Genomic DNA, 11,734 nt, shown 5'->3' on the forward strand with positions numbered 1-11,734 from the left:
CATACTTTCTAGGAATATCCAGAAGTTTATAACTAATGATGATACATTTTCAAAATGACATTAAAGTTTCTGTTTCAGTGCTAAAAGGATGTCATGACTGTTGGATATCAAATTCAGGGAAAGAGCAAACTCAGTTCTGCCTGCCACAGGATTTTTCTACCTGCTATTAAACGACATTATTTTTGTAATGGTGAGAGACAGGATACTGTCTTAGCTGAACTGTGCATATCATAAAGTTTTGCTCTTCCCATTACACCATTGCACAATTGAGAGAATTGTTGCAGTTTAGAGAGGACTAGTTCTAAACGAATTTGTGGTCAGGCAGTTGGACTAGATGATCATTGTAGATCCCTTCCAGCTGAATTTATTCTATTCTATTCTATTCTATTCTATTCTATTCTATTCTATTCTATTCTATTCTAAACTGTGTACTTTTGCACAGTGAACCAGGAGCCCATGATATGGACATAATTCAGGCACTGTCCTAGACCAGCCAGCTGTCTGCAGGGAGCTCCATCAGAAGTAGATGAGAAGGAGGAAAGGGGAATGCCCCCTTTCCATGGGTCCTCTCATGGCAGCTCCTTGTCTGCTTTGGATCCTTGGTAAAGGTAGGAAGGGTTTCAAGGGTCTCACCTTCAAAGGTGAAACAAGCCAGGAACAAGATGTGCAAGGAGGGATGCATGATCTGATGTGGGGACCCAAGTGACCACAGGGAGCTATCAGGGACAAGGCACACTGTCTTGCAATACATTATGAAATATCTGTTATAATGGCTTTTAAGTCTTTTACCAGTACTGCCTGGTTGCAACATGATCATTTGGGACCAGAGTCAGTCGCTAAACCTTTCTCATGCCCAAGAAAAAACAGTAGCTCGACCCCACATAAAGATGGTCATAGCCACCTTCCTTCCAAAATATGCTTAAATGAAAAAAAGGTGTTGGTTGACATCTAGTTTTTACCAATTTGCTTTGTAGTGAAAGAATGTGTCAGGGAATGGGAGACCTGATACAATGCCTGTCTGCAGTAATGTCTGCAGCCAACGTTTATGAAGAAGGTACTGTAAGCACTAAGTTAAATGCTATTTGGGATAGGTGGGGAAACCATTCTGTACTTCACTCATCAAAGATATGTCCCTTTGGAGAGAAAAAGAATATAAAATTCCTTGAAACAAACAAGAGCAGATTAGTGTCTCTGTAGCACAGCACAGGATATCTTGGGTTTCCTGCTCCAAGGGTTGTTTATACCATCATCGATCTATCCATTTTTATTACCTCTCCAGATCTTATCTCTCCTAAGCACCAGTTATTAATTTTATACTAAACTGTAATGGATTAAAATTCTGGCATATTTGTTAGAACAGAATTGGCTCTTAATGTTTCTTGGAAGTAATCTGGGAACTTAGAACTTGTTTTTGTGCAAAAAAGTGCCCTAAATGTGCTTGTGGCAAATGGGAATGTGGATCTGACTCTCCTTTAACCAAGGAAAGCATTCAGTGAAGGTTTTCCATATCATTGGCAAAAGCTGTCTTCAACCGGGACTGTGGCTTGTGGCTGGGGAAGGTCATGGACATCATATGCAAGAAATGTGCTATTAGATCTGCATGTGGGTACTATCCATCTGTGCAGACACCTAACTGCATTGCCAGAGGCCTCCGTCTCTGCTCCCTGTATAGGAGCATCACGGATGCGTGTGTTCAACAGAGAGTATGTATATGCCGTGTCTTATTACTTTCATCTGAACCGCCTCTCCCTAGTTTGCAAATGTCTTTTGTGGCTTTCTCAAACATGCTACCAAAGCCAAAACAAAATCCTCTCGTCCGAGTTACTCACTGAAGAAAGTTTGATTTGGCAAGATCAGCTCATGACGAATCCATGCCTGTATTTTGTACTCTACTGATTACAAAATTACTGGTAAACAAGTTGCTCTGTTATCTTCCTCGATATCTAAATGAAGCTTATTGACCTTTAGCTCTCTGGGTCCTCATGGGTGAGATGTATGAGGGCTGATTTTTATCTCATTATACTACTCCTTTCCTCTTGTGAGTATCTGAGAAATCAGCTCTTGAGGTATGCGTTACGACAGAAGGGAATAGATTTCTAGACCCATTACTCATAGTAAATGGATCTTTTTAGGAGTGGGGGTAATTGGTCTACCCATTTTCTTAATGGTAAAAACACTGGATTAGCTATTGCATTATCATCACTCTTACTTGGACCTGTGTTAAGAGTGCAGTAAGTCATGTTCCAGTGCTCACATCTTTGTCCTGGCATTGCTTAATTTACTAGTAGAGATGTACCCGAATGAGAAGGCAGGATATGACGGAGGGAAAAATTGGTGGAGATGAATAAGAAAAAAAGCATCCCAAACAATAAGCACTTGGAATTGTGAAACCAGGCTTTTAACTTAATGCTCATCTTTTGTAGTAGAAGAAATGCCACTGAAATGAATGAGTCAGAAATGTGTGCTGAAATTGCCACCAAAATGAATGAGGAAGAAGTGTGCTAAAATTATTCTATGCCAAAGATTCTGGGACTTGGAATCTTAATTACGACAGCAGCTTCCTTACTAAAAGAGGACTGGAATGTGAAACCATTGTAAGGTGAGACTAAAATAATATTTAGTCCCACTGTTGACTTCACAGAAGAGCACCTGGTTCCCAAAGGTCACAGAAATGAGTATTGCATGTTATTTATGCTAATGGTCATTCTCTCTGAAAGAGGGTCTGAAGGAAAGTTGTTTGCCTGACTTCTGTTTTTGCCTAGGAAATCTTCAGTTTCCCAAATGAACTGCTTCTGCTTGTGCTGCTAAAGAATCAGGCTCCCTTCAAGACCTAATGCTGAGAAAGTCACAAAGTTGGTGGAAGTTAAGTGAACTTTATTTTATGGTAATGAGAAAGAAGGAAAATTACAATGAATTGGTCAGTGAAGACTGAGTAATTTAATGATTGATACAGCAAAAGCAGATATTAAAAAAATAATTTTGGAAGACATGCTTACTTGTTACTAAAAGCAAAGTTTCCTAACGCAGGGACCTTTCCCCTTGACTATCTATTTTTGTCAATAAAGCCCTTTTCTCAGACAGTTCTGTTCCATTAGAGGGCAGGTTTAGTTACTTGTATTTATGCTAAGTGAGATCTTATATTATAAGCAAGATCATTAATTCAAATGAAACACTTTTTTTTTCACATTTAAACATGACTGAGCATTTTACAGTAGAATGTATGTCAGCAAAAGATACAGATTCTAAACCAGAATGATGCTAGTGGAAACTGTGCTGTTCTCCTCATTCCTTTTGAGAACAACATCTTTCAGGTAATCCTGTTTATGGTCCTGTTAACAGTACAATAGTTCAAAATGTTGGTCAAGTTAAGACTAACTGCATGACCAAGGACTATCCATCTATACTAAGAACATATAAAACATATGGAACCACAGAACTTTAAACAATGCTCCTTAGATAACGTTTTGGGAAAAGAAAGATGTGAGAAGCTAAACATTAAATATATCTGGTACCCAAATGCCAAATTTCAGTTAAGATCTCCACTATGTTCTAGACCATTACATGAATAGAATATATACATCCTCCTACAGCTGTTTGTTGTGTGAGCCACTGGACTGAAGTTAGTCCTTCTGCATATGTGGGAGAGGCAGGGTGGAATCTGTTTTTGTGAAAGAAGTCACTAAGGAGATGGATGTCCAGGAAGGGAAAAGTTGAGCCTGTTATTTTATTTCAGGTTTGCGTTGGCAGGAAGCAGAGCAGTGAACTTGATGAAGCTGTGGGTACATCCAAGAGACTTTGCCAAGCAGTTGGAATAAACATCTTCAAACTTTCAAAGCTTGGCTGAAAATGAATTGAAACACAAAATTAATCATAAATGGGAAAAGAGAACCTGCAGCATTTTTTTTTGGAATAATTTTTTGTCAATATTTCTTTTCTCTGTAATTTTTTCCTCTTTGTTGCCATTTACTCCACAGCAGCATCCAAAGTCTTTGACCACACATATGAAATTCTTAGCTCTTTCAAGGAGGTTTCTCACTGAGCTTGCAAGGTGTTTTGAAGCTTTCTTCCTTTATACTACAGCTCATGATGATAATTAGGTTAATTACGTAACAGAAGTTAGACTTGAAGTTAAGTTTCGCATTAGGAGACTCAGCCCGTATGTTTTTATTTTTGGTTATGATTCTGAAAACTCAGATTTGCTACTTGCTCTTGTCAAGTGTGTTGTTACTACTACCTGATCAGCCACCACTCTTCAAAGGAGGAAGAAGAAAAAAAGATAAAAAAGTCCCCTCCTTCCCTGGCATTTCCTAGATTCAAGGATGAGAATTGCCTCTCCTGGGTATGGAAATGCACATAAACTGCAGCTGGAAATCTGGAGCTGAGATTTCTGTGCTACCATTAGTATAAATGTATCTTTGACCTCACTGCAGTCAATGCATCTTCTTACACTAGGTAGAATTCATGAGAGTTTCCATCTGGAGACCCAGACATTGACATTTTTAATGAAGGTATCTAGGCCATATGAATATCTTGATCCATAAAGTGGAGGGTATCTGCGTCCCAATGTACACCAGCTACTGACATTTGCCCACCCTTATCATAGACTCCTTCTTCTTTGGTTTCACTCTACAAGTCGTCCCACCCAGGTAAAGCACCTAGCATGCTGAGTGTGGTTCTGTAATAGAGCTTTTGACCTGGTATTTGAACAAATAATTTCAAAAACTTTCCATTTCCATAAATGAATTGGGATTTTTTTAAAGCATCAACTTTACCCGAGTCACAATTAAAATGGTTAAAACTTACTGCATAATCCGTTCTCACAAGCATTAGGGCAATCACCACAGGTTTTTCCTTTTTTGTAGGGTGTCTGAATGGAACTTTGTAGATTCCCCCTGAAATATCAACATTACCAACATAAGCTATAAAGTCACTGTAACATATCTAAGAATAAAACTTAATTATATGGATGCATACATATATTAATTCACACTCAGTCTTTGGTTATATGTCAAACAATTTTTAAATATGTGTTGGGTTTATCTGGAAAATTTTTAGTAGCGGGGTGGGGTGGAATTTGCAGGTGTGGTGTCTGTGAGAAGACACCAGCAGCTGCCCCTATTTCAGAGAGAGCCAGTGCCAGTTGGCTCCAAGTTGGACCCACTGCTGCCCAAAGCTGACCCAATCAGTGACAGTGGTAGCGCCTTTGTGGTAACATATTTAAGAAAGGGTAAAAACTGCTGTGCAACAGCAATCAAAAGAGAGGAGTGAGAATATGTGAGACAAACAACTATGCAGACACAAAAGTCAGTGAAGAAGGAGGGGGAGGAGGTGCTGGAGAGGAAATTCCCCTAAAGCCTGTGGTGAAGACCATGGTGAAGACCATGGTCCTCCTGCAGCCCATGGAGGTCCATGGTGGAGCAGATAACCACCCTTCAGCCCATGGAGGACCCCACGCCAGAGCAGGTGGATGCACCCGAAGGAAGCTGTGACCCCATGGAGAGTAGCCCACACTGGACCAGGTCTTCTGGCAGGACCTGTGACCCTGCGGGGGACCCATGCTCGAGCAGTCTTCTCCTGAAGGACTGCACCCTGTGGAAAGGACCCACGCCGGAACAGTTTGTGAAGACCTGCAGCCTGTGGGAAGGACCCATGCTGGAGAAGTTTGTTAAGGACTGTCTCCCGTGGGTGGGACCCCACGCTGGAGCAGGGGAAGAGCATCAGAAGGAACAGCGGCAGAGACAACGTGTTATGAACTGACCACAATCCCCATTCCCCATCCCCCTGAGCCACTGAAGGGGAGAAGACAGAGACATAAGGAGTGAAGATGAGCTTGGGAAGAAGGGAGGGGTGGGCAGAAGGTGTTTTTAGAATTGTTTTTATTTCTTATTATCCTACTCTGATTGGCAATAAAGTAAGTTAATTTCTGCAAATCAAGTCTGTTTTGCCTGTGACGGTAACTGGTGAGTGGTCTCCCTGTCCTTATCTTGACCCATGAGCTTTTTATCATATTTTTTCTCTCTTTGTCCTGTTGAGGAGGGGGAGCGATAGAGCAACTTGGTGGGCTATTGGTGGTCAGCCAAGGTCAACCCACCACAATATATTACAATGTGAATGTGAAAATTATTTTTAGGGAGTTTATTAAATCATGAGTCAGCCTTAAATATCACACTAAATTTTTTGGTATTAATTATAGTCTTCACTATACTGTACATATTGATATGCCTTTCTGAATCAAGATTTCAAGTAGAATGTGGAAAATATTTATTTGTGATTTACTATTATGTAAATTAGGATTTTTAGGCAAATGAAATTTAATCTCAAAATCAGTGTCACTTTTCTGTGTTTTATGCTTTTGCTTGTTTGACAATTCTTTTGATGGGTATTTTTGTGTCTTCTTGTATTCCTAATACACTCTTCAAACCTGTTCCTCAGCTATGGGTGATGTGCCCTACTACAAATTTCACCATCTCCTGACTAATTTTGATAACTTAATAAGAAGTTCCAGAATCAGAATCAATACGTACGCGGGGCAGTACTGGCAGACATAGAAGTATTTGTATTTACTGTTGGGACAGAAAGCGACAGCACATCCAATTTGATAAGAATTGTACCAAACCACCTGTAGGTATAAGAATAAAAATCATGGGAGAATAAAAAATATACGTTTGAAAATTATTTAAGTAGAATATGCATTACAGAAACATTTGCAGCCAAGTAAAGTCACTTTGTTTACCCTTTATAGTAAAATATAAGTCCCACCTTGCTGGAAAAACATTTTTTCCCCTGCTTTCACCTCTGAACAAAAGAACGTTTAGGATATAATGATAATAATTTATCACACATATATAAAATATTTGAGTTAAACTGTCTCAATTATGTGTGTTTTTATTCAACCAAAACTGTTGAAGAAGATGTAAGAATCACGATGTAAAATTTTGTACCCTGTGTTTCATGCAGGTGAACAGAGGAGGTTATCCTAAGCCATTGTGTAACTGGAAACTCTCTGAGTCAATGGAACTCTGTAGACTGCAACAAACCTATTTATATTTCCTTCCTGATACTTTACCAATGTTATTCTTCCAGTGTCTGAGCAATTTTCAGATGTTAAACAAACAAATAAGTTTCTTCCCTTTGTTTCTTTCTGTAGTTTTGAAATACCAGTATCTTTACTCTTTACTCCGTAATGACACTTAGCCTGTTGTTTTCATTTTAATTGTGTTACTTTGAAAGTTTTCATCTTGTTTTGTCAGAATAACTCTAATGTCTCCATTGTTCTTATTCCCTCTAAAGATAATGAAAGGGTAAAAATTGCTTAGCTAACTAATATAGATATTTATTTATTCAGCCTGAAACATAAAAAAATTGCAACTACCTGAGTGTAATGGCCAATCACAGCACCTGGTGTTTTCGCTCCAGTTCCGTACTCGAAATCTTTCTCCTCGTTGTACCAGGCCTGAATAACATCTGACCATGAGAAAGGGCCGGATGACATGAAGAGATTTTCACCACATTGTACAGCTGAAAAGAAAAAGGTACTGAGAAATGCATAAAAGATACATGTGTGAGAAAAAGACAGCAAAAGGCAGTGTGATTTCCATGGAAGTTCTCATCCCAGATGGGACAGCGGGGTGGCTTTTTTTCCAGTTCAGTGACACCACCCTTTGTCAATACTGAAGCTGTCACTTGACCAGTTTGCAGCATGGCCAGCCTGTTTGGCTGGTAGATTGGTTGTTGTCAGACCTTGTGCGTGTCTGTAGATACACCTGCACATGTGCACCACAGATTCATGACCGGACCGTAATTATGCTATTGCAAATTTAGCAACCTAGTCATTATTCAGGTCCCGGCTCAGTAATCTTGGGAAAATCCCAATAATTCAAAGCTTACTTCTGGTACACAAGAAGGTGTCTACACCGTCTTCACCTACTGTTTTTATTTAGGTCCTACCCTACTGCTTACACATTAGTTCTTATCTGAAATTCACCTTAACAAGAACCAGAGGCTTTGGTTTTTAAGCAAAAAGTAAATGGACTGAAGGGCTGTCCACATTTTACATACAGTGTAGACAGAAGTCAGTCAACACCAGACTGGGCACTGCTCATGGCTGTTGTTAACATAGTATAGCTGTAACTTCAATATCCAATGACCGAAGTGTTTATATAAGCCTCCAAGATGGTTATAGGTTGCAAGTTGCCAGGGGATTTAAAAACTATGAGTCTTGTCTTAGAAATTACGCTTAGCACCACCAGCCAGTTTTGGACCTTCACCCTTTGCCCCTTCCCTCCCAGACAGTTTCATCCAGCAAGCTGGTTTCTGCAGTAAACTGGGTCTAGATTCTCTCTTTCTGATGGATATTTTGAGACAATATGCTTTCTCACTGTGATTTTTTTCAGCTACTGAAGAAAATGGGATATACCTATGTAAAACTGATGCAGTTGGGATGAGAATGGGATTGAACTTTTCTCGCTTACCTGACAGATTTGTATCTAGAATTTTGCCTTTGTCCCACGCACCAACACAATCACATTGAGTATAAGTGGCATCTCCAAAAAAAAACCCCAAACAAAACACAAACTGGTCACATCAATAACTTGTATGACATTATTCAGTTAGCACTCATGCTTTACTTACTGGTTCTCCTCATGTTAGCAGGACTGTGATTTAAAGTACATTGATTGGCCCATTTTTGGGCATTCTTTGCAGCCGGAGGACACCATTCCTTAATGAAAGAAGGAAATATTAGTAATTCAGACATGTGCCAATTAATAATACCTCATGAAGGAAAAACATTTGGAAATTACACTTCAAATCAGAAAAAATCATATACAAAATCTTTATTTCCCCTTTTTTGGGGGACAGGGGGAGTAGGAAGAAAGTTACTATGCACCCAGGAGAAGAATAGAAACTGTGAAGACTGATGAAGAATGCATCAGAAAGAAATGAACAATTCCGTGGCTCCTCCTTTTCCTTTTCTTTTCCCTCCAAAATTATTGTTCATACACCACAAAATTTTCCAGACTTATTTTTCCACCTACCCAGTTTTATATTTCTCTTGGTGCTGGCCATGCTCAATCCTTAGGAAAGGTCTGGAGGGTGAATTTGTGGCTAAATAAATTAATGTGACCTTGCATACAGTGCTGTATCTCTCATAGGGTCCATTACTCACTGCAAATAGATTTACAGCACGCAACTTACCATCTTCAACATGTTGCTAGCAGTTGGTTTTACTCCTCTCCTGAGGGTATTATGTTTGTCAACAATCAGCTTCTGCTGATCTGCTTTGATAGTTGACAGAGCATCAAAACCTTCAGGAGCCTAAATTGAAAGAACATGTTATATTTATTTTTTAATTGAATGTAACTAAATCCTGAATCCTGTCTAGGAAATATTAAAATACCAAAATACTATTATCAACCAAGGAGATTATTCTTGTTATAGAGAAGGTACCGTGACACGCTTTGTCTCCTGAGTATCTCTAGGGGTGCTTCCATGTGGAGTAACACTTCAAGTGGTTCCACAGAATAGAGCTTAGCAGTAATAACACTGGTTCCTGCGTCACATCTTCCAGCCCTCTGTGGATGGCTGAGATATCCTGGAACATCTCATGTGCCTGTAGACTCTTAAATTTAGGCAACTGAATCAGACTTAGTTTACTATTATTATAATTTCCTTCATGAGTTTTTGAGGAAACAGGATCTAAAAATCAGCTGAAGACATGAACATGCTTATGATGTGTTCCCCTTCCCCAGTATTTTAAACATGCCTATCAGTGCTTTTTTATTGAAGGAACCTGTTGTTTAATCACAAGATCATCACAGACCTCTTTCTGGTACTTCATTAGGACATCCCAGTGAACAAAAAATTGTGCCTATGTTTTTCACGCCATAGATTTTCTTCCACTCCTGCCATAACTGGTAGCATTTCTCAAACTTTTCATGTGTTTTCTAATTAAAAAATAGCCATGTAAAGAACTCAGCCTCCTCTTTACATCCATTCTCACTAGTCTTCTAGACTGCAGCATGGAGGGCAGAAATTCACAGAATCACAGAATCACTAAGGTTGGAAAAGACCTGTAAGATCATCAGGTCCAACCATAGATCATCAAGTCCAACCCATTGAAGAATTAGGGGGAAATGTAGTCAAGCCTTCAGTAACATTAGTGTTTCTGAAGCAGAAGTAGCAACCTTCAAACTTCAGACTAAGTACGTGTTGGGAGGAACCACTCTGTGTGTGCTCTGAGTATGTTAGTTCTTTTAGCTGTTTGAGAGAAATCAGTGATACACGTTGAGAGGATGGGACTGTGAGCAAAGGGAGAAGCACATAGCTCAGGACCTGTAGGACAAGAAAGGGAGAGACTTAGGTAACTGCTGCCTGTAAAAGTGTGAGGAATTAACAGGAAGAGGGCTGGATCTCAGGGAGATCCAGATTACTGGATCTGTGTATGGCAGCTTCTGGAAAATATAGTTATCTCTGACCCAACTCAGAAGTAATAGTGAGCCTATAGATGGTTTAGTGTGCAAGTGTGGATCCAGTTTACTGCTTTGAAATTAAACAGACTTCAAGGATAAATGCTTTCCAGATCCTAGATATCTAATCAGACTCTTTTGCATGTGATCAGTGTGCACAGGAAAAGCCATGAGTGCCTCAGGTCCCATCCAGGTTTTCTGAGTACAAAGTGTGGATCCTACCTGTCCAGTGGATGGAGGCAGCACAGCTGCGAGACACAGGAAAATCACTGGCAGAATCATCTCTGAAAAGGGGAGAATGAGGGTTGAATTTAGTTTTTACAGAGCTTTCATTTCTCTGAGTACATAATTCATCTTTCTTCTGTGTATTTCCTGGCTTTTTCTCAAGTAGCAAGGTAATGTTTTCTTTCTTTCCTCCTTCTCTGCTCCTCCCATTTTTAGAAGTAAAAAAAGTAGAACTCATTCCCCCTCTGCATTTCCAAATTTCTATGAATCAACTACTTTGTATGTCCCTTACTTCCTGCTCTAATCCTGGCTGAATACCTTCACCTCAACTCACAGTACAGAAGGACATTCATGCTTCCCTTCCTGTAGGAAGCCTTCTGCTCATTGCCACACCGTGCAACGGCTGAGGTGGGATGCTGCTTTTAGTTTCTTTCTGTGTCTGCGTTAATCTGAAACTTTCCCTACTCCCTATCGCCTGCTTTGAGTGGACTGCATTGGTTGAAAGGGATGTTAGACACTCAGCCCATGCGCAGACCTCTGCGCTTAGGTGTCCAAGTCTAGATTCAAACGCCTTAACGACCCGCACTGCGAAGCCTTGCACGCGAACTGGACCAGAAATGGACCAGCACTGGCTTCCTGGGGAAGACTTGTTTAAGAAAGGTTTCTTTGTCTTTATTTTTTCAAAGACAACTTTTGATTATATTACAGATAGAGGGGAATGGCAGCAGAAATGAGAGCCTCCTCTAATTGAAGGAGCAACCACCAGACTCCGGGCTCCAAGACTCTACTTGCTTAGGAGGCTCAAAGCCCCATACCGTCCCACTACAGTGATCCAGGAGGTAATAGGTAATTTCAAAGTTCTGGTGTCTGATTGCAATCAGTCATAGGAGTTACGTTTAGCTTCTTTCTGCTTAGGCACCTCGGGCGGGCAGGCAGGCAGGTGACTAGAGTGGAATTTACTTATTTTGGCATTTTTCCCAGCCTCCCACTCCAAGGGGATTTATGGGCATGTTGCCACAGAGTATATTATTAGCTTAACTTCT

The 11,734-nt window shown here is 40.1% G+C and overlaps 1 protein-coding gene across 1 annotated transcript in view; it reads right to left on the minus strand.

Moving 5' to 3' along the window:
* LOC104252177 (cysteine-rich venom protein) overlaps window positions 1-10,748 on the minus strand; it is a 51,167-nt gene extending 40,419 nt beyond the window's left edge. The window contains exons 1-7 of the mRNA XM_059834685.1: window positions 10,689-10,748; window positions 10,282-10,332; window positions 9,196-9,315; window positions 8,632-8,719; window positions 7,373-7,518; window positions 6,525-6,619; window positions 4,804-4,892 (exon numbers count right to left, since the gene is read on the minus strand). Coding sequence (XP_059690668.1) covers window positions 4,804-4,892; window positions 6,525-6,619; window positions 7,373-7,518; window positions 8,632-8,719; window positions 9,196-9,315; window positions 10,282-10,332; window positions 10,689-10,748 — 649 coding nt within the window. The remainder of the gene's footprint in view (window positions 1-4,803; window positions 4,893-6,524; window positions 6,620-7,372; window positions 7,519-8,631; window positions 8,720-9,195; window positions 9,316-10,281; window positions 10,333-10,688) is intronic.
* Between the last annotated feature and the right edge of the window lie 986 nt (window positions 10,749-11,734).

Source organism: Gavia stellata, chromosome 2 (assembly GCF_030936135.1).
Source record: "Gavia stellata isolate bGavSte3 chromosome 2, bGavSte3.hap2, whole genome shotgun sequence".
NCBI classification, from domain to species: domain Eukaryota; kingdom Metazoa; phylum Chordata; class Aves; order Gaviiformes; family Gaviidae; genus Gavia; species Gavia stellata.